We start from the raw sequence: 18,171 nt of genomic DNA on the forward strand, positions 1-18,171 counted from the left end.
GTATCAGTGCTTCATTTCTTTTTATGACCAAGTAATACTCTGATGGGCCACTGTGTCTTGCTCTTCCATGGTGGCCTCCCCTCATGCTATAGGGTGTACTTTTTTTCCTACGTTTACTTGGCCCAAACTCGCTCTGCAGAGCCTGTTTCTTTTCCTATCTTTAATAAAACTTTGCTACTCGAAAAAAAAATACTCTTGTATAGATTTACCACATTGTGCTTATCCATTTGTCCTACAAATACTGTAATAACCAGCTGATAAAATTCCTGAAAATGTATTAGACAGTTCGTGGGAATTGGCACAAGTTAGTGCCAGTATTCCACTGACATGGCCCAGTGACTGTTCAAAAGATTCTGCTCCACTCTAGAGACTCTAATGAACTCTGCAGGGCCTTAGGAAAGTACCAGGAATGTGATATTGTCCTAGAGCAGTGACGGTGAACCTATGGCATTCGTGCCACGGTGGGCTGTTTGTATCATTGAAAGCTCTAAAAGGTTCACCATCACTGTCTGGAGCAAGGGGTCAAAGGCAGTGTTCAGTGCTGCAGGCTGAAATGTAAGTTTATAGACTTACAGGATTCCAGAATTGAAAGGGATCACAGAGTTCGGCCTTCTTATTATACAGGTAGATTTTGAGGACAAACAAGGTGAAGTGACTTATGTGAAATCTTTGATCATCTTTTACATTGTTGCCTGGTATAGATAAGTAAATTTTAGAGCCTCTGGGCTTATCCAGGAGTTTAGAGATACTTCAGCATTTAGAAAATATTTCTCCATAGGAGTCTGGCCTAAGTCAGGAGAAAATACTGTATCATAGATGTGGCCTGCAGATGTCCCTGCAGCCTCTTAGGGTGATCTAGGAGTTTTGATCTGTTCATCCAGTAGCTCTCTCAGATGGCTACACAGACAACAGGCCCACATTTAGAAATGCTTCAAAAAGACCATATTCCTTTTTGAAATGACATGTCCTCTCTTCCATCTGCTCACGATTTTCCCTTTTTATTAAGGAGCCCTTTGTACTAGGCATAGCCATGTATGTTTTGCATGGAGTAGAATTTAGAAAAATAATCTAGTTAGAGGGCAAGAACGGGATAACCGAGGAAGGTCTCCACAGGATAGTGTCACTCTTTTGCTTTGATTAGATTCCTTGAATACTAGGTTAGACCCCACTCTGAAATGTAAGTGCTAAAACTATTTCAAAATAGATATAATGACTTGGATTATCTGCTATTTTCAATTATATACATACTTTTCACTAATATGATAAATTGAAATGTTTCTATATATTTTGTTCTTTCTATTGTATACATGATGAATTTTCACCAAAAATACATCAGACCATTGTTTTAGAATGTCTTCTGAGACTTGTTTGGGTTTTTATTCTTTTGAGATTTTATTTCTAGCTTGCATTTGGGCCAAAGAATCAGTCCACTGAACATGAGAGCCTGTCTCAGATTTCAGCATCTCAGATCAGACAGTTATTCTCAAGAACAGTGCTAGCAAGCTGGGCTTGGTGGCACACACGCCTATAATCCCCAGGGGAGGCTGAGGTAGGAGGATGGTTGTACATCCAAGGCCAGCCTAAACTACATAGCAAGATCCTGTCTCAAAAAACCAAATGAAAAAAACCCTCAGAATAAATCAAGTACAGCGCTAACATGTCCTGCTATGTTTCATAACCATAAACTATTGTTCAGGTTTAGGATTACAGGACCATGTTTGTTCACAGTCAGTTGCAATGCTTTTCAAAGGCACTTGTTGCCCAGAGGCCTGCAGCACTAGGCCTGAGCCTGCTTGCTCTCTGTTCCTCAGCCTTCCCTGCTGTACATCTAGAGGAGGTGGAGGTGGTTGACTCCTCTAGTACACTGTGCTTACCATGCTTGTCAGTTGGTGTCCAGCTAAATTCAGGCATGTGGAGTGTGTGTGTGTGTAAATGGGTTCATGTGCTCAGCTCATATGCACCTCACCCCGCCCCAGTTCCAATTTCCCCTGGTGAGCCTGGATTCTGATTGCTCCATCTCTTCCCTCTGAACCTCTGGCCTTAGGGTGCTAATGGCTTCCTGCTGTAGATGATCACAGGGGTGCCTCACTGGCTGGTTTGTCTTCTCAGCTCATCCATCATCTTATCCTGAATTAAAGCTCCCTCTCTTATCTTAGTCAAATGATTTTTAGGGCCGGGATTTAGCTCAGTGGTGCTATGCCTGTCTGGCCAGCACAAGGTCCTGAGTTTGATTCCCAGTACCAGGAGGAAAAAAAAGATATTCAAATGATTTTTATTTCCTGGTTATACTGACTCATAGACCCACATTGTCTCAACTTGGAGTAGTCAGAAGGTATTGGGCCGGGGGTTTAGCTCAGTGGTTCCACCGCCTGCCTTACTAGCGCAAGGTCCCGAGTTTGATCCCCAGTACCAAAAAAAAAAAAAAGGTATTCATCTCAGGGATGAAGGTTTATTTCAATTTATAATAGCTTGGCTAATAGACACATGACCTGTAATGCCACCAGTGGTGTGTAGTTTTAAATGTGGGGCTATATGATATGTTGACATAAATGAAGAAGACACCGCCCCCCATACAATGAAGTAACACATTTGTGCAGTATTGTGTCATACTGTCAGGACAGAAGTATACAACTAGTTCTTAGAACCTGGGCAAACTCTAGGTTATTATTATTTTTTTTTGGTACCTGAGATCAAACTCAGGACTTTGTGCTTGCAAGGCAGGTGCGCTGCCACTGAGCTGAATCCCCAGCCCAAACGCTAGATTCTTTTTCAGTCTCAGCACTCAAAGTTACATAAAATGTGGGCTGGGGATTTAGCTCAGTTGTTCCACCACCTGCCTTGCAAGCGCAAGGACCTGAGTTTGATCCCCGGTATCAAAAAAAATAAAACAAAACAAAAAAAGTTTACATAAAATGTTTATGGTGAGAATTGTGTGCCTGATCACAATATGGTTGTTTAGAAATGGGTACAATATGTAGGTTTGTAAAGGCGATCCTTCCAAGAAGACATCTAGTTAGTGTGCATTATAGTTCTTGTCAGTATTCTTAGAGTCTAGTTCAAGAAAGAGGTAGGCCAAGATGAACTTTGTTATGGCCCATGCCACCATGGAGGGTGTGAAGACTTCTCCAAAAGAGCAAGCACTTTTCTTCTGTAAACTACTGAGGTAAATGGGTATAGTAGCACATTCAAGTCCTGCCAAGTAATTAGTACAAAAAACAAAACTAAACAAAAAATTTACTCAGCTGACAATAAGTAAAGAATAGTAGAAGACTGATTTAAGGAAGAGGAAAGGAGAAGCTAATTATCTAAAATTTTCACTGGGATTGGTTTAGATAGTCTTAATCTGTTTGTTCTTGTTGATGGTTAAATGATGGTTTAATTTGTCTTTAGGTTTTGTACAGTATTAGAGTACTGTGAGGGAAATGATCTGGACTTCTACCTGAAACAGCACAAATTAATGTCGGAGAAAGAAGCCCGATCCATTATCATGCAGATTGTGAATGCTTTAAAGTACTTAAATGAAATAAAACCTCCCATCATACACTATGACCTCAAACCAGGTATGTCTAACTTTTAAAAGACAGTATAGTAGCTTTTCAGTCTTCCAAGTAACTTTTAATTTCATAAAATTACCAGAATTTTACAGAAGCTAAGAAGGGCTAGTAGCCTTGCCTGGGTAGATGTGGGAAGAAAGGAATTCTTGCTGCACAGCTCTGGGTTAGGAGGGTGGGTCAGATTAAACACTCTGGAGAAACAGTGCTTTTGTCTGCAGAGCCAGGGCAGTTTATGATGTCAGTGCTGTTACAGAAGAACTGTTCTAGCAAGTTCAGTTTTATTATTCCCATTACTCACACTGTATAGCAAGTCCTCTGCTCCAAGTTGCTTTGATAGGTGCCCCAAATTAACAACTTGCCTTGAACATATACCTAATTCCTTAAATTTTGAGCAGAATTTTTCATCTTTTTTTAATGGTTATCACTTAGCTTTGATAGTCATCACTGAAGAGTAGAAGGTAGGTACACTTTTTACCTCTATTTTTTGTTGTTATCTCCACCCATCTTTCAGGAGTCTGTACATTCCATGTGCACAGCTCTAACCAGCTTAGTTTGGTTATTAGGAAGATGGTTCCCAGTTACCTTATGGTGCAGCAAAATTGCTAATTTTGCTTTACTCTTCTGATGGCTGCTTATCATTTTTTTGTTTTGTTTTTTGGTGGCTACATATTAAATCTGTGTATTATTCTTTAATGTTCTGACATAATTCAGATGAGTGAAAAATTAATTATAATGAAACAATTTTTTTTTTAAAGGATGGCTATTGATTGGTTAATCAGGTTTTCCATCATTGAATTCAACACACTTTATTGCCATATGAGCTGTAGGTGGCACTGTGGTACTAGCTTTGATTTCTTTGCTTATTTCCTTTGATGCCACCCCAATTACTGGTGTAAACAAGGTAGTTTAGAGATTTCACCAAAAGGTCAAATGAAATGTTTGCATCATTTTCTACCAACTGTGCAAGTGATATTTTACTTTGGGAACTTATTTTTATTTCCAAAATTCATAGTAGTAGTTTGGGCACATTAAGCAGGTGATTCTTGGAAAACAGAAGTTTCCAGCAGACACAGAGGACTCTGCAGCATCTAGAGTTAGATGGCTTTATTTCAAAGAGTTGTGTGGTTGTTTTTGCATTTAAGAATTGAGTCCAGGGTCGGGGATTTAGCTCAGTGGTTTCACCGCCTGCTGTGCAAGCGCATGGACCTGAGTTCAATCCCTGGTACCAATAGATGGATGGATGGATGGATGGATGGATGGATGGATGGATGGAATCAAGAATTGAGTCCAGGGCCAGGGATTTAGCTCAGTGGTTTCGCCACCTGCTGTGCCAAGTGCAAGGACCTGAGTTCAATCCTCGGTACCAAAAAAAATAGAATTGAGTTCAGTTCTTCCCTTCTTATTACATTGGATTTTTCTCTTACTAAGTCTGCTTATTCATGAAGATTTTTATCTTTTTAGGTAATATTCTTTTAGTAAATGGTACAGCGTGTGGAGAAATAAAAATTACAGATTTTGGTCTTTCCAAAATCATGGATGATGATAGCTACAATTCAGTGGATGGCATGGAGCTAACATCACAAGGTGCTGGTACTTATTGGTAGGTATCCAGGAGGTCTGCTAGGTTGGCTGGTGGAGATCCAGCTGTGCTATACTGAAGCATTGGTAATTAATGATTAATTTCTATATATTATATCCCAGAGCAAAAGTATTATATTAGCCATCTTTTTAGCATTTTGACTCTTTGTATTAATATGTCTTTTTTTTTTTTTTCCTCTCTTCCTCTCTTGAAAACCCTAGAGAGAAAGAGTTTATGTCTGGCCAGGTCTTTGAGTTGTATGTTTCCTCCACAGGGCTGGCCATACAAATAAGTAGAGAATGTGGTTGCTCATGTGGTGTGTGTAAATAATGGCTCCGAATTCTTTTCAGTACAAATCAGAGTCCCTCTCTTCATGGGTTAGTGTGATGAGGGGTTTGTTTCTAGAATTGCCTGAGGATGATGGACTCTCAAGAATTAAGGAGTTGTGAAGATCAGGATGGAAAAAACCCCCACAGCATCCCATGAAATCTATACAGGAAAAAGTGAGCACAGTTTACCAGAAGTTTATCCATGTCTGTTAGCCATGTTCTAAGAGGTTTTGAGGCACGCCACAATCTTCTGTCACTTGTCTTCCCCCAACCACCCTACCCGGCTGGCTGTGCCACCAGTTCTATAATCTCTCCTGTTTCTGCCTATTATTATGTCCCCCCCTACTATTACTTTTGACAGAACCATAAAATATATCTGGGGCCAAAGCATTAAACTTTGGGATGTTAAAGTGTGTTAACAAAGCTGTCTTTTCCCTTCTGAGGTAGTTAAAAGCCACATATATGTGATTCTCAACTTGGAAAAGTCTCCTTAGAACTGATGGAGAGGTTCTCCATGTTCAGGGGGTCAGATTGTTTACTTTTGGGACTGGGGTCCCTTACTACAGAATACTGACTACTAGGAACGAGGGACTTGAGAAAGCAGACAGGCAATGGGGCAGGCCATTTGAAACATGCAACATAAGGCTTGTTCTCTTCAGTTGATCCTGCTAATAACACCCCTGTGCACAAAACTCTGCTTTCTGTTGCTCCTTATTACTTGGTAGAGATGGTACCGATAGTAAAAAGTCAGTCCCTAAATTAAAGCTTTGAAATTCTAGGTTTAAAATAGAAGCTACATTTACAGTGTTTATTCACTGTGGTAGTTATTGTGGGTTAGTGTCCCTGTCACTAAGTGATGCAAAAATATCTGCTGTTGGAAAGTTGAGAAACAGTTCTATGTGTCTTCTGTATAAATTAACTGGGACTTGAATTTGAACTTTATGTTTAATAGCTTGTTCTGGTTTTTTTTGCTTGTTCTTTTTTAAAGGTGCAGTTTTTTCATGTTTTAAACAGTTATCTCATTGCTACTTAATGCTCTGTTTGCCTAGAAATAACAATTTAGCATTTGGAATTTAAATAAAAGTTGTATGTTTTGCTTCAGAGTAATATTTGGGGAGGATGGAGAAGTGTATTGATATTTGGGGGGCATAGGGAAGTATGCATGTGAACAAAGATTGGCTGTATGGTGGTGGGCATTGAAGCACGATGATGCAGGGGTTTGTGTTACTGTACTTTCTACTTCACATTATATTTGAAGATTTTTCATAAAAGTAAGATAGCCACCTACCTCCCAAGTGGAAGGACCTGAGTTCGATCCCCGGTACCAAAAAAAAAACAAAAAAAAAGTAAGATAGAGAGGGAACTTCTAAGAAAATTAAATTTATGAATTCTTACGAAAGTTTGAAAAGTATCACTCTTGATGGAAACATTGTCATAGTCACCATCCTCTGTGTGTGTTTTTTTTTGTTTTTTTTTTAATGATGGTCCAGAGAAATTAATAGGCTGGGAAGATAGAACATTTTAAATGACTGCAGTTTTCAGTTGTTCTTGAATTCTTATGCATTGACTACTTCAAAATAAATGAGTCACAAACTATGTCTTGAACATCATTTCTTCTATTGAGGACTTTTATTATGCTGGAAATGCAATTGTGAGTTTTTTTGGTTTTTGTTTTAACACAGTTTAGTGTAGTATCATAGAACTCTTTCACTTTCACTCTCAAAGCCCTTGATAGGAATTGCAGGCACTTGTTGTGTTTAGTATTATTTGGGTAATGAACTCGTTTTTATTTCTTCATTTACAGATTAGAAACTAAGAAGGTGATTTACCAGACTTGTACTGTGAATTTAATAGTGTCTTTTATATTCTAAAAATCTTGCTAAAAGTAACAAATGCATTAAAATGTTTTTTTTTTTTTGAGACAGGATCTTGCTATGTAGTTCAGGCTGCCCTCAAACTCACTATATAGGGCAGGGGATTTAGTTCATTGGTTCCACGCCTGCCGCACAAGAGCAAGGTCCTTAATTCGATCCCCGGTATCAGAAGAAAAAAAAAAAACTCACTATGTAGCCTGAGCTGGCCTCACACTCATGGAGATCCTCCTGCCTCAGCCTCCTGGGTGCTGGAATTATAGGCATATGCCACCATGCCCAGCCAAAATGGTCATTTTAGAATCAAGGTTATATTTGCTCTTTATCCAAGATTATATTTATTTTATATATGTTAAATAATCAGAAACTGTGAAGACTAAGGTCCAGAGAGGTTTTACTGGTGCTTGAAAGAGTTGTTCTTTTTTTTTTAGAGTTGTTGTTGGGCTAGGGATTTAGCTCAGTGGTTCCAACTCCTGCCTCGCAAGCACAAGGTCCTGAGTTTGATCCCCCTTACCAAAAAAGAATATATTTAAAGAGTTGTTCTTCTTATAATGTTTTTTCTTTTTTCTATATTTTTTAAATTTCCCTTTTATCCTTCTTAGTTCTAAATCTGTACTTTTTAGTATGAGTTGTTTTTGTTTGGTTGGTCTGGTTTGGTTTTTGTTTTCTTTAGTGCTGAGGATCAAACCTGGAGCCTTGTGCTTTCTAAGTACACATTCTACTACAGAGCTATCCCCCAGTGTGTGTTTCACCTAAAATATTTTTATTGTGAAATAATCTAGTCAAAGTCTTAGTCACTCAAGAACATCTGCTAAGAAAAATAAGAAAACTATGAAACAGTTATTAAGAAAAAGGCAGACATGGTGGCATACACCTGTGTTCCTAGCTACTTAGGAGGCTAGGGTGAGAGGATCTCTTGAGCTCTGCAGTTTGATGCCAGCTGGGCAACATAGACACCAGTCTCACAATACAAAGAAGAGTGGGTGGCAGGGCACTGTGGTCTTGTGGTACTATGTTTGATAGAGATGGTGGATGGGAGAAGGAATATTTTCTGCTCTTACCTCTTGTGGTTCCTTCAAGCTGTAAGTTTAGATTTTTTTGTTTTTGTAAGTTTAGATTTTTAAACCAGGAGCACAATGGGGTCCAAAATAGCTTTCCACAGAATGGATTTTGCCAGCATGAAATCTGCAGACATTGATCTGTTATCATCAGAATTCTGCCTTCCAGCTGTGCTGAGGCTAGAACTCCTGGCAGTTTTATTTGGTTTCCTGAATGCCCAGCGGCACTTATTTCCACACTATACAATTTGGTGTGGTCTGTCTCTTGGTTTCTTTGGAAATCAGCAATGGAGGGAGGGAACGAATTTAGATGAGGATGGAGTTGTGCTAACTAGTTTGTTTGACTTTGGATGCCTTATTTCTTAGTAAGCCCTGATCACCCTTAAAACATATTATAAAATATCTTCTGATAATTTAGACTTTAATATCACCCTTGACTTTATATTGGAGTTATTTCAGGTCAGGATTTCCAAAGAAGCTACTTTAAAATGGCAATATAGCCTTTCCTGTCAGAGATCTGTACTGGGTCCTGAATTCATTTGGACTAAAACATTGATTAATTTTAGGGGTTGGGGATGAAGCTCAGTGGAGGCCCTGGGTGCAATTCCCAGCACCAAAGGTGGGGGGACCCCAAAACACTGAGTTTTCAAGACATCCTTAGGCAACATAGTTAAATTTCAGCACTTGTTGATGAAGCTATTGGGTTTAATTCCTGGCACCACAAAAACAAAAAACCTTTAGTAATACTTGGATTAGGCACAGTATTTACCTCTGAATTGAGAAGTGTGTTTTAATGCCCAATAGAATAGTACCACTTCCTTTATAATGTCTTTTCAATGACTAATGTATTTCTAAGTCGACTGTTAAAATTCAGATTTCAACAAGGTCTTTTATTTTTCTTTTTTGTATCTTGTATTTATATATTCATTTTTCCAAGAATTCTTATTTCTTTTCTCAGGTACTTACCACCAGAGTGTTTTGTGGTTGGGAAAGAACCACCAAAGATCTCAAATAAAGTGGATGTCTGGTCAGTGGGTGTAATCTTCTACCAGTGTCTTTATGGAAGAAAGGTAAGGAAGAACAGTGCAGCAGCTTGACCTCCTTCTGGGTGGCGCTTTACATGGTACCTTCCTGTGGATTAATCCTTGGAGTTAATCATTGAGTTAAACTAACTAGAATCTTGAAAGTAGTGGTTTAAATAAAATACAGACTTTATATAAAAGCTTTATTTCTAAGCACAAATTCTCAGCCATAAAGCACCTAATGAATTCTGCTGGGCTGTTGAAAACATCCATTTTTGTTCTTCTCAGATTCAGGACATTTCGATTCAGATAATATGTGTAGGTACTTGAATGAAATAAGTTTATTAAAGTGAACAGCTTTCCCACGGGTCATCCTTTTTTTTTTTAATTTTATTAAATTTTATTTTACCCCATTCCCATTTGGAATTTAAATATAAGTTGTATGTTTTGCTTCAAAGTAATATTTGGGGAGGATTGGTCTGGGGATTTAGCTCAGCAGTGCCGCCGCCTGCCTCGTAAGCGCAAGGTCCTGAGTTTGATCCCCAGTACCAAAAAAAAAAATTGGGGGAGGATGGAGAAGTATGTATTGATATTTTGGGGGCATAGGGAAGTCTGTATGTGAACAAAGATTGGCAGTATGTTGGTGGGCATTGAAGCAGGATATGATGCAGGGGTTTGTTTTACCGTACTTTCTACTTCAGATTATATTTGAAGATTTTTCATAAAAGTAAGACAGAGAGGGGGCTTCTGAGAAAATTAAATTTATGAATTCTTATGAAAGTTTGAAAAGTATCACTCTTGGTGGAAACATTGTCATAGTCACCATCCTCTGTGTGTTGTTTGTTTATTTATTTATTTTTTAATGATGGTCCAGAGAGATTAGTAGGCTGGGAAGATAGAACATTTTAAGTGACTGCAGTTTTCAGTTGTTCTTGAATTCTTACGCATTGACCACTTTAAAATAAATGAGTCACTCCACTCCAAACCCCCTCCCCTCCCTGTGTACAAAAAGCTTTGTTTCCATTCTTTCCTTCTGTTTTCACTTTTTCTTGTCCCCTTGTCCCTCCCTCCTCCCTTGTTCCCCTTCACATTTGAACACTTTCTTCCCAAGGGCCATTCCTAAGGGTTCTAAGAACTGAAACTTGAAATGTCCCCAGACTTTATTTCTAAACACCCTATTAGTTAAAGCTGTCATTAAGAAAAGCATGCTTTTGTCACTTTGGCTGGGCCGGGGAAGTTCCGAGCTCGTTTACCCAGTAAGCCAGACCGGTCATTGTCCCATCGGCAAGATGGTGAAGCCCAAGTACAAAGGACGGAGCACCATCAACCCCTCCAAGTCCAGCACCAACCCGGATTGAGTACAGGGAGCAGGAGGACAAAACTTGAGGGACTGGGCTATAATCCGGCGCCTAAACATGTATAGGCAAAAGGAGCACAGGAATAGTCGTGGTAAAGTGATTAAGCCTCTGCAGTATCAATCAACAGTGGCTTCTGGCACAGTGGCACGAGTAGAGCCAAATATTAAATGGTTTGGAACCACACGTGTGATTAAGCAGTCTTCATTACAGAAATTTCAAGAGGAAATGGATACAGTTCTGAAGGATCCATATAAAGTTGTCATGAAGCAAAGCAAGTTACCAGTGTCTCTTCTCCATGACCGAATCCAGCCTCATAACTCCAAGTTGCACATTCTTGACACCGAAAGTTTTGAAACTACGTTTGGTCCTAAGTCACAGAGAAAGCGGCCAAATTTGTTTGTGAGTGATATGCAGTCACTGATAGAAAAAGCTGAGATATCCACTGAGAGCTATGACCAGGGCACGGATCGCGATTTGGTAACCGAAGACACTGGTGTGAGAAATGAAGCCCAAGAAGAGATATATAAGAAAGGACAGTCCAAAAGAATATGGGTGAGCTCTACAAGGTGATAGATTCATCAGATGTTGTAGTCCAAGTTCTTGATGCTAGAGATCCAATGGGTACCCATTCCCCCCACATTGAGGCTTACTTGAAAAAGGAAAAACCCTGGAAGCATCTTATTTTTGTACTGAACAAATGTGACCTTGTTCCAACCTGGGCAACAAAACGATGGGTTGCTGTCCTCTCCCAGGAGTATCTGACACTTGCTTTCCATGTGAGTCTTACTAACCCCTTTGGCAAAGGAGCATTTATTTATTCAGCTTCTGCCGCAGTTTGGAAAGTTGCACACTGACAAGAAACAGATCAGCGTTGGCTTCATCAGCTATCCAAATGTTGGCAAGAGCTCCGTGATCAACACATTGCGTTCCAAGAAAGTTTGCAACGTGGCCCCCCGCATTGCAGGTGAAACAAAGGTCTGGCAGTATATCACCTTGATGCGTCAGCTATTCCTCACTGACTGTCCAGGTGTGGTTTGCCCCTCTGAGGACTCAGAGACAGACATTGTGCTGAAAGGAGTTGTTCAAGTTGAAAAAATTAAGTCTCCTGAAGACCACATTGGTGCTGTCCTAGAACGAGCAAAACCAGAATATATCAGTAAAACATACAAGATTGATTCATGGGAGAATGCTGAGGACTTTCTTGAGAAGCTTGCTTTCTGCACTGGGAAATTATTAAAGGGTGGAGAGCCTTGACTTACAGACTGTGGGCAAGATGGTCCTTAATGACTGGCAGCGGGGCCAGATCCCTTTCTTTGTCAAACCACCCAAGGCAGCGGCACCTGCAACCCCCCAGCTTCCTCCTTCCTCATCTTTGGAAGATGCTACCGAAACAACCCAGAATAACTTGGAAGAGACTGCAGAGACCATAGGTGAAGTTTCAGAATCTGTCATTGAGAAAGAAAAAGAAGAGGACTGTCCCTGTGATGCTAACTCTGAAATGCGGCAGATCCTTGCACGGGTTTGACAGAACTTCGGCAAAATCAGTGTAGTGCCCCAGTTTTCTGGGGATGACCTGGTTCCTGTAGAGGTGTCAGACATCGAGGAAGAGCTGGAGAGCTTTTCTGCTTCTGAGGAGGAGCAGCAGCAGGACCAACCAGATGTCAAGGAAGAGGCTCATCAGGAGTCCCAAGAAGAGCAAGTGGGAAACGACACCAAAGCAGTGATAAAAGCCCTGGATGACAAGATTGCAAAATACCAGAAGTTTTTAAACAAAGCCAAGGCTAAAAAGTTATCAGCAGTCAGGATATCCAAGGGGTTAAGTGAAAAGGTTTTTGCAAAGTCTGAAGAATGAAAAGAAACACCTAAAGAAGAAGAAGTAAATGAAACAGCATGTACTAAAAAGGGAAGGAAGCGGAAGGCACAAAGGGAAGAGGAACAGTCAGGTAAAACTCAAAGGATGCTTACATCTAAGGAACGAAGGCGAGCAGCATGGCAGCAGCAATCCAAAAAAGTTGGTGTACGCTACTATGAAACACACAATGTGAAAAATAGGAACCAGAACAAAAAGAAGACCAATGACTCAGAAGGACAAAAACACAAACAAAATTCAGACATAAGCAGTAATACCTAAAGAGTTGTTTATTAAATTATACCAAAATGTGAAAAGAAAAGGAAAAAAAAAAAGCATGCTTTATATTTTGATACTGGGGAGATGGTGTCAGAAAGTATTCTTTATCTATTGCCCCTGATTCAGGTGGCATGTCATTTGAACAGGTAATTACCAAATACATAGCAGACTTTACCTAATGGATTTTCAAGTTTGTTTTTTCCTGTGAGCATATATCTATTCTTGGCCGGGGATTTAGCTCAGTGAGTCCGGCACCTGCCTCACAAGTGCCAGGTCGCAAGTTTGATCCTATCTATCATAGTATATTTATCTAACCATATATGGATTCAGTTGTATATTTATATTCCTATTTTGGCTTTCATTGTGTTTGTATGTTTCATTGTTCCCTGTTAGGCTATGAGTAAAAGCCAGACGGGAATTCTGCAATTCCTATGAACTTTTTAATGTTTTGATTACACCCCCCCAAGGCCAAACTCTTAGTTCAGAATGCAGGTTTCTCTTTAACTTCTCCTTGGCCTGCCTTTCTTTTTTTTTTTTTTTTTCTTTTTCTTTTTGGCACCGGGGATCGAACTTGGTCCTTGCGCTTGCAGGGCAGGCAACAGAACCACTGAGCTAAATCTCCCTGGCCCTTCCTTTCTTTATTCTACCTCTCTAAACAAGGGAACTATTCATAACTAGTATAACTAGTAGGGCTTAATTATTGCCTATATTCTCTTAATTATTGCCTATATGTTGAATTGCTGCTGATAGTGGTAATAGAAGTCACCTAGAAAGAATTGTTTGAGCAGACAGTAAGCTTAAACTTACTTACAAGAGTATATCACAGGGGCTGGGGATTTAGCTCAGTGGTTCCTCCAACTGCCTCGCAAGTGCAGGGTCCCAAGTTCAATCCCCGGTACTAAAAAGACTATATTAGAGGACTGGGGATTTAGCTCAGTGGCACTGTGCCTGCCTCACAAGCACAAGATCCTGAGTTCGATCCCTGGTACCAAAAAAAGAGTATATTAGAAAATGATACATTGGGGCACAGATGAAACCTTTTTTTATTCCCACTTTTTCTGTATCCCTTCTGTTCTTTTACTTCCTTTTCCAACTCAGTCTGTGTCTTGGGTTTGCCAGCGTAGCCAGTGTCACTCAGAGTAAAAGAGGTTATTGGTTCCTGCTCAGAATCTTTTCTTTGCCGGGAACCAAGCTTGAGGCAAGAAATGCTGCTTCTGATTCCTGCTTTGCCTTGACCTAGTCATTAAGCTGTGAATGTCTCCCCACCCACCCACCCACCCCCAATCTGTGAAAGGAGAAAACTGGAAAGAGAATGTTTCTGGAATTTCCTCCAGCCATGGTCAGGAAATGTCTCCTCTCCTTTCTCTGTGGTACTGATTGTATTCTCTTTAATTTTAATCAGAGGCCCACTTTTATTTGTTTGTTTGTTTTGTGTTTCTATTACAGCCTTTTGGCCACAACCAGTCCCAGCAGGACATTCTACAAGAGAATACTATTCTTAAAGCTACTGAAGTGCAGTTCCCGCCAAAGCCAGTTGTAACACCTGAAGCAAAGGTAAGTTTGAGCCATGGACCAACAGGAATGACTGTTTTGCTTTCTATGTTATTTCTTGGGGTAATAGTAGGTGGATTTCTTAATATGAAATTTAGCAGTTATTAAAAACAGGATAGGGATGAATTAATACTCCTAAAAACAACAGACAGGAGAATACTGCTTTGTACTCTGCCCTCCTCATCCCCGCGTCCAGTAAAAGGAATGTTGACAGATAGATTTTTTTATTCCACAAAGCTCCATAGAGTCAGGCAGGGAAGGACTATTATAGCAGTCTATACAGCATAGATACAGAATTATACCAGCCACTGTGGGCAATTAGAAAGAATCCCCAGCTTTGTCCTTATTCAAGGAGTATGATCAGTTTTGGGGTGCTAAAGCCCATATAAATGAAATAATAGGAGTGCTAAGGCACCAGGTCCAGTGGTAACATGTGTATAATCCTACCTACTCAAGAGGTTTAGTCAGGATGATCTCTAGTTCGAAGCTAGCCTAGGCAACATAGCAATACCACATCTGAATAAATAAATACAGTGGACTCTTGACTTAGGAACTCATTTGGTTCTTGAGGGCTGATTGTAATTCAAATTGGCCAATTGAAGACCCTGGCTCCTCTGTGCAGCCTTCAAGTCTCTCCTGTTTAGAGGCAGATCTCAGTGTCCTTAGACATTGGCCCAGGATTTCTCATTAACCTCACACAGGAAAGGATAATGTAATGTTCCTTCCAGAACTCTTTAAGGGTTAAATATTATCTGAGACCATCTGGAAACACAAGTGGCCGGCATTTGGGTTGTAACTCAAGACTTTGGTCTTATGTTAAAACTAAAATTCCACTCATAACCCAAGTTGTTCATATGTCAGGCCAGTCATAACTCAAGGGTCCACCGAAGATGGATGAGTGGATAGAACTAAGGTGTTTTCAATTAAATAGTGGTGAGTGGTAAGCAGTAAATTCTCTAAAGCAGTTGGTCAGATGAGGTCATTCCTAAAAATATACCAGGGCCAGTGTGTGGTAGTAGCACACTCCTGTAATCTCAGCTACTTGGGAGGCTGAAACAGAAGGATCACAAGTTTGAGGTCAGCTTGGGGAATTTAGTGAGACTCTGTCTCAGAATCTTAAAAAAAAAAAAAGAAAGCCAGGCATGGTGGCACATGCCTGGAATCCCAGCACTCAAGGAAGCTGAAGCAGGAGGATTGCTGCAAGGTCAAGGCCAGCCTGAACTACATAGTGAGACCCTCTCTCAAAAAACAAACAGAAACAGAAAGGGGTGGTTCTCAGTGGCTCTGTGCGAAGACCTTGGGATCAATTAGTAGTACCTAGCTGAATGTGGTGGCACACTTCCAGTACTCTGGCAGGCTGAGGTAGGAGGATCACAAATTAGAGCCCAGCCTACACTACTTAGCAACTTAGCATGACCCCATCTCAGAATTTAAAAAAGGGCTAGGGATGTAGGTCAATGCAAAGGCCCAGTTCAATCCCCAATCATCTCCCATCTCCCCCGCCAATAAAAAGGTAAAACCAGGGTAACATGGAATCGGAGGTGGACAAAGAAACTATACTTGGTTTGTTTTTGCTCTGTTACTTTTTGTCTTTGTCTTAACCAGTCCTACTTAGATTGGTGGTGAGCTTCATTGAATGCCATGGTCATTCAGCAATTTTAAAGTTCAAGCAAGTTACAAATCTTGACTCCCTTTAACAGTGTTTGGTTTCAGCTTTTCCCTCCAAATGCACCTGTGTGAAGCATTAGGAAGGAACTGCTTTTCTAAGTGGCCTACCTGACATGTCACATAAAAAGAAAGAACATCTTTAGCAATAGTTTATAATTTCTTACTTCCTGTCCCCATCATTCAGTAGGTTAAGTACTCTATAACCAAGATACTAAAACTGCAAGGGAGAAATTCTGTAGTATATTCCTAAGGCAAATGCTGTTTTCCTGGGAGAGGGCTGGAGAAAGCCTCAGTGTTGAAGCCTGACAGACCTAATTTTGATCGTGCTGCTTTCAGTAGCAGTGTGACCTTGAATTACTTTGCCTAAACCTTCTGAGATGCTTTTCCTCATCCATAAAACAGAGGCCAAAGCACCTCCCTACCATGCAGGTTGGTTGTGAGGCTCCAGTGGCTTGACTCACCTGCCTCTTCAGTAGTTTCTGCAATTTGCTTTTAGTGTTGATGTCCCAGCCACCACCCAGAATGGCACCCAGGACTTGTTGCCTAACAGATGTTTAATTCTCCTTATTTGTCAAGTCTCTAGAGACTGTTTGTACCACTTTTGTCAGATGTTGGCATTTATTCATTAAATAAATGATTAAATGTTTCAAAAACCTTAGGAATTGTTAGATAGACCTGCTATAATGAATAGAGAAATATCTCCAGATCTTCCCACTAATTGTCTCTACTATCCCTCATCTTCCTCCTTCTAAATATGTATCTCTCCAACCCCTACCCTCTTCTCTTCCTCTCCTCCCACAGCAAATATTGAGTGCCTATTAGTCACTAGACACTGTTCTAGGTAGTGGAGATGGAACTGTGAATATGTAGCAATAAACTACACAGACGAGGTCCCTGCCCTTAAGAAGCTTACATTCCACTAGGTGAGACAATAAAACAAAATTGGATACATTTCAGATGATTATAAATGTTATAAACAAAATAAATCAGAGTAAAGGGGAGTTTGGGAGGCGGGAACCTCTTTTTGATGGCATGGTTGGGGAAGGCCTTAATGATAAGTGACATTTTGAGCAATGTCTTGAATGATATGAAGGTGGGAACCATGTTTAGATTGGGGAGGGGGGCATTCCCTGCAGAGATCGGTGAGCTCAGCTCAAATGTGGGCATGAGCTTACAGGTGCACCAAGCAGGCAAAGCAGAGGGGAGAGTGACAGAATAGGCCCAATGCCATTGGTTTGTTGTTGTTGTTGTTGTTTGAGATAGAGTCTTGCTATGTAGTTCAAGCTGGCCTTGACCTCACTATGTTCCCCAAGCTGGTCTTGAGCTCATGGTGATCCTCCTGCCTCAACCTCCTGAATGCTGGCATATAGGCATGCACTACCATGCCTGGCCTTTTTTGTTGTATTGTGTTGTGTTGTTTTGTTTTATTCATTAATTTTATTGATACATTTCAGATATACAATATGATGACATTCATCATTGGGAATTTGTATCTTTACATGATAAGTCTTGGTTATTAGTTTTTCCCCATTCCCCTGCCCTCCCTTCAACTCCTCTACCTCTCCCTATTTACAAAGACTCTGTTGTTTTGTTTTGTTTTGTTTTGTTTTGTTTTGTTTTGAGACAGGGTCATGTTATGTAGTTCAGGCTGCCCTTGAACTCACTATGTAGGCCAGGGTGACCTGAAACTCCTAGTGATCCTCCTGTCTTGGCCTCCAAGGTGCTGGGATTACAGGCATCCATCACCACCCCCTGCCCAGTCCTGGGCAAAGGGTATAATCAGGGCTACTATGTGATCTGATTGCTATATAAAGAGAAAATTCAAGGTAACACAAGTTTTTGACACAAGGGAACCAGTTAAACTCCAGTTCCATATGAGAACCTTTAGAAAGTTTCAGTCTTAGAGGCCAGGGGTCCTTATATTCATTTCTATAAATTTGTTATATCTTCCACATACTTTAATCAAGGAAGTGTCTTCAATTTTGAAAAGCAAGACTTAGCATTATACTTTTATATTTTGTTAAACATGAAAATCAATAGTTTGTTTTGAACT

The 18,171-nt window shown here is 40.2% G+C and overlaps 1 protein-coding gene and 1 pseudogene across 6 annotated transcripts in view; both read left to right on the forward strand.

Moving 5' to 3' along the window:
• The window catches only part of Tlk2 (tousled like kinase 2), a 127,296-nt gene that overhangs the window by 104,756 nt on the left and 4,369 nt on the right, over positions 1 to 18,171 (forward strand). For all 6 annotated transcript variants that reach the window (XM_004868583.4, XM_004868587.4, XM_013067068.3 and 3 more), the window contains 4 exons: positions 3,391 to 3,560; positions 5,016 to 5,154; positions 9,350 to 9,461; positions 14,346 to 14,453. In XM_004868583.4, the coding sequence (XP_004868640.1) occupies positions 3,391 to 3,560; positions 5,016 to 5,154; positions 9,350 to 9,461; positions 14,346 to 14,453 (529 nt within the window). The remainder of the gene's footprint in view (positions 1 to 3,390; positions 3,561 to 5,015; positions 5,155 to 9,349; positions 9,462 to 14,345; positions 14,454 to 18,171) is intronic.
• Positions 9,468 to 14,339, forward strand: LOC101726759 (nucleolar GTP-binding protein 2 pseudogene; annotated as a pseudogene).

The sequence above is a fragment of the Heterocephalus glaber genome, unplaced genomic scaffold, assembly GCF_053883595.1.
Source record: "Heterocephalus glaber isolate CG9 unplaced genomic scaffold, H.glaber_assembly_v1.0 deba00001124, whole genome shotgun sequence".
Classification (NCBI taxonomy): Eukaryota; Metazoa; Chordata; class Mammalia; order Rodentia; family Bathyergidae; genus Heterocephalus; species Heterocephalus glaber.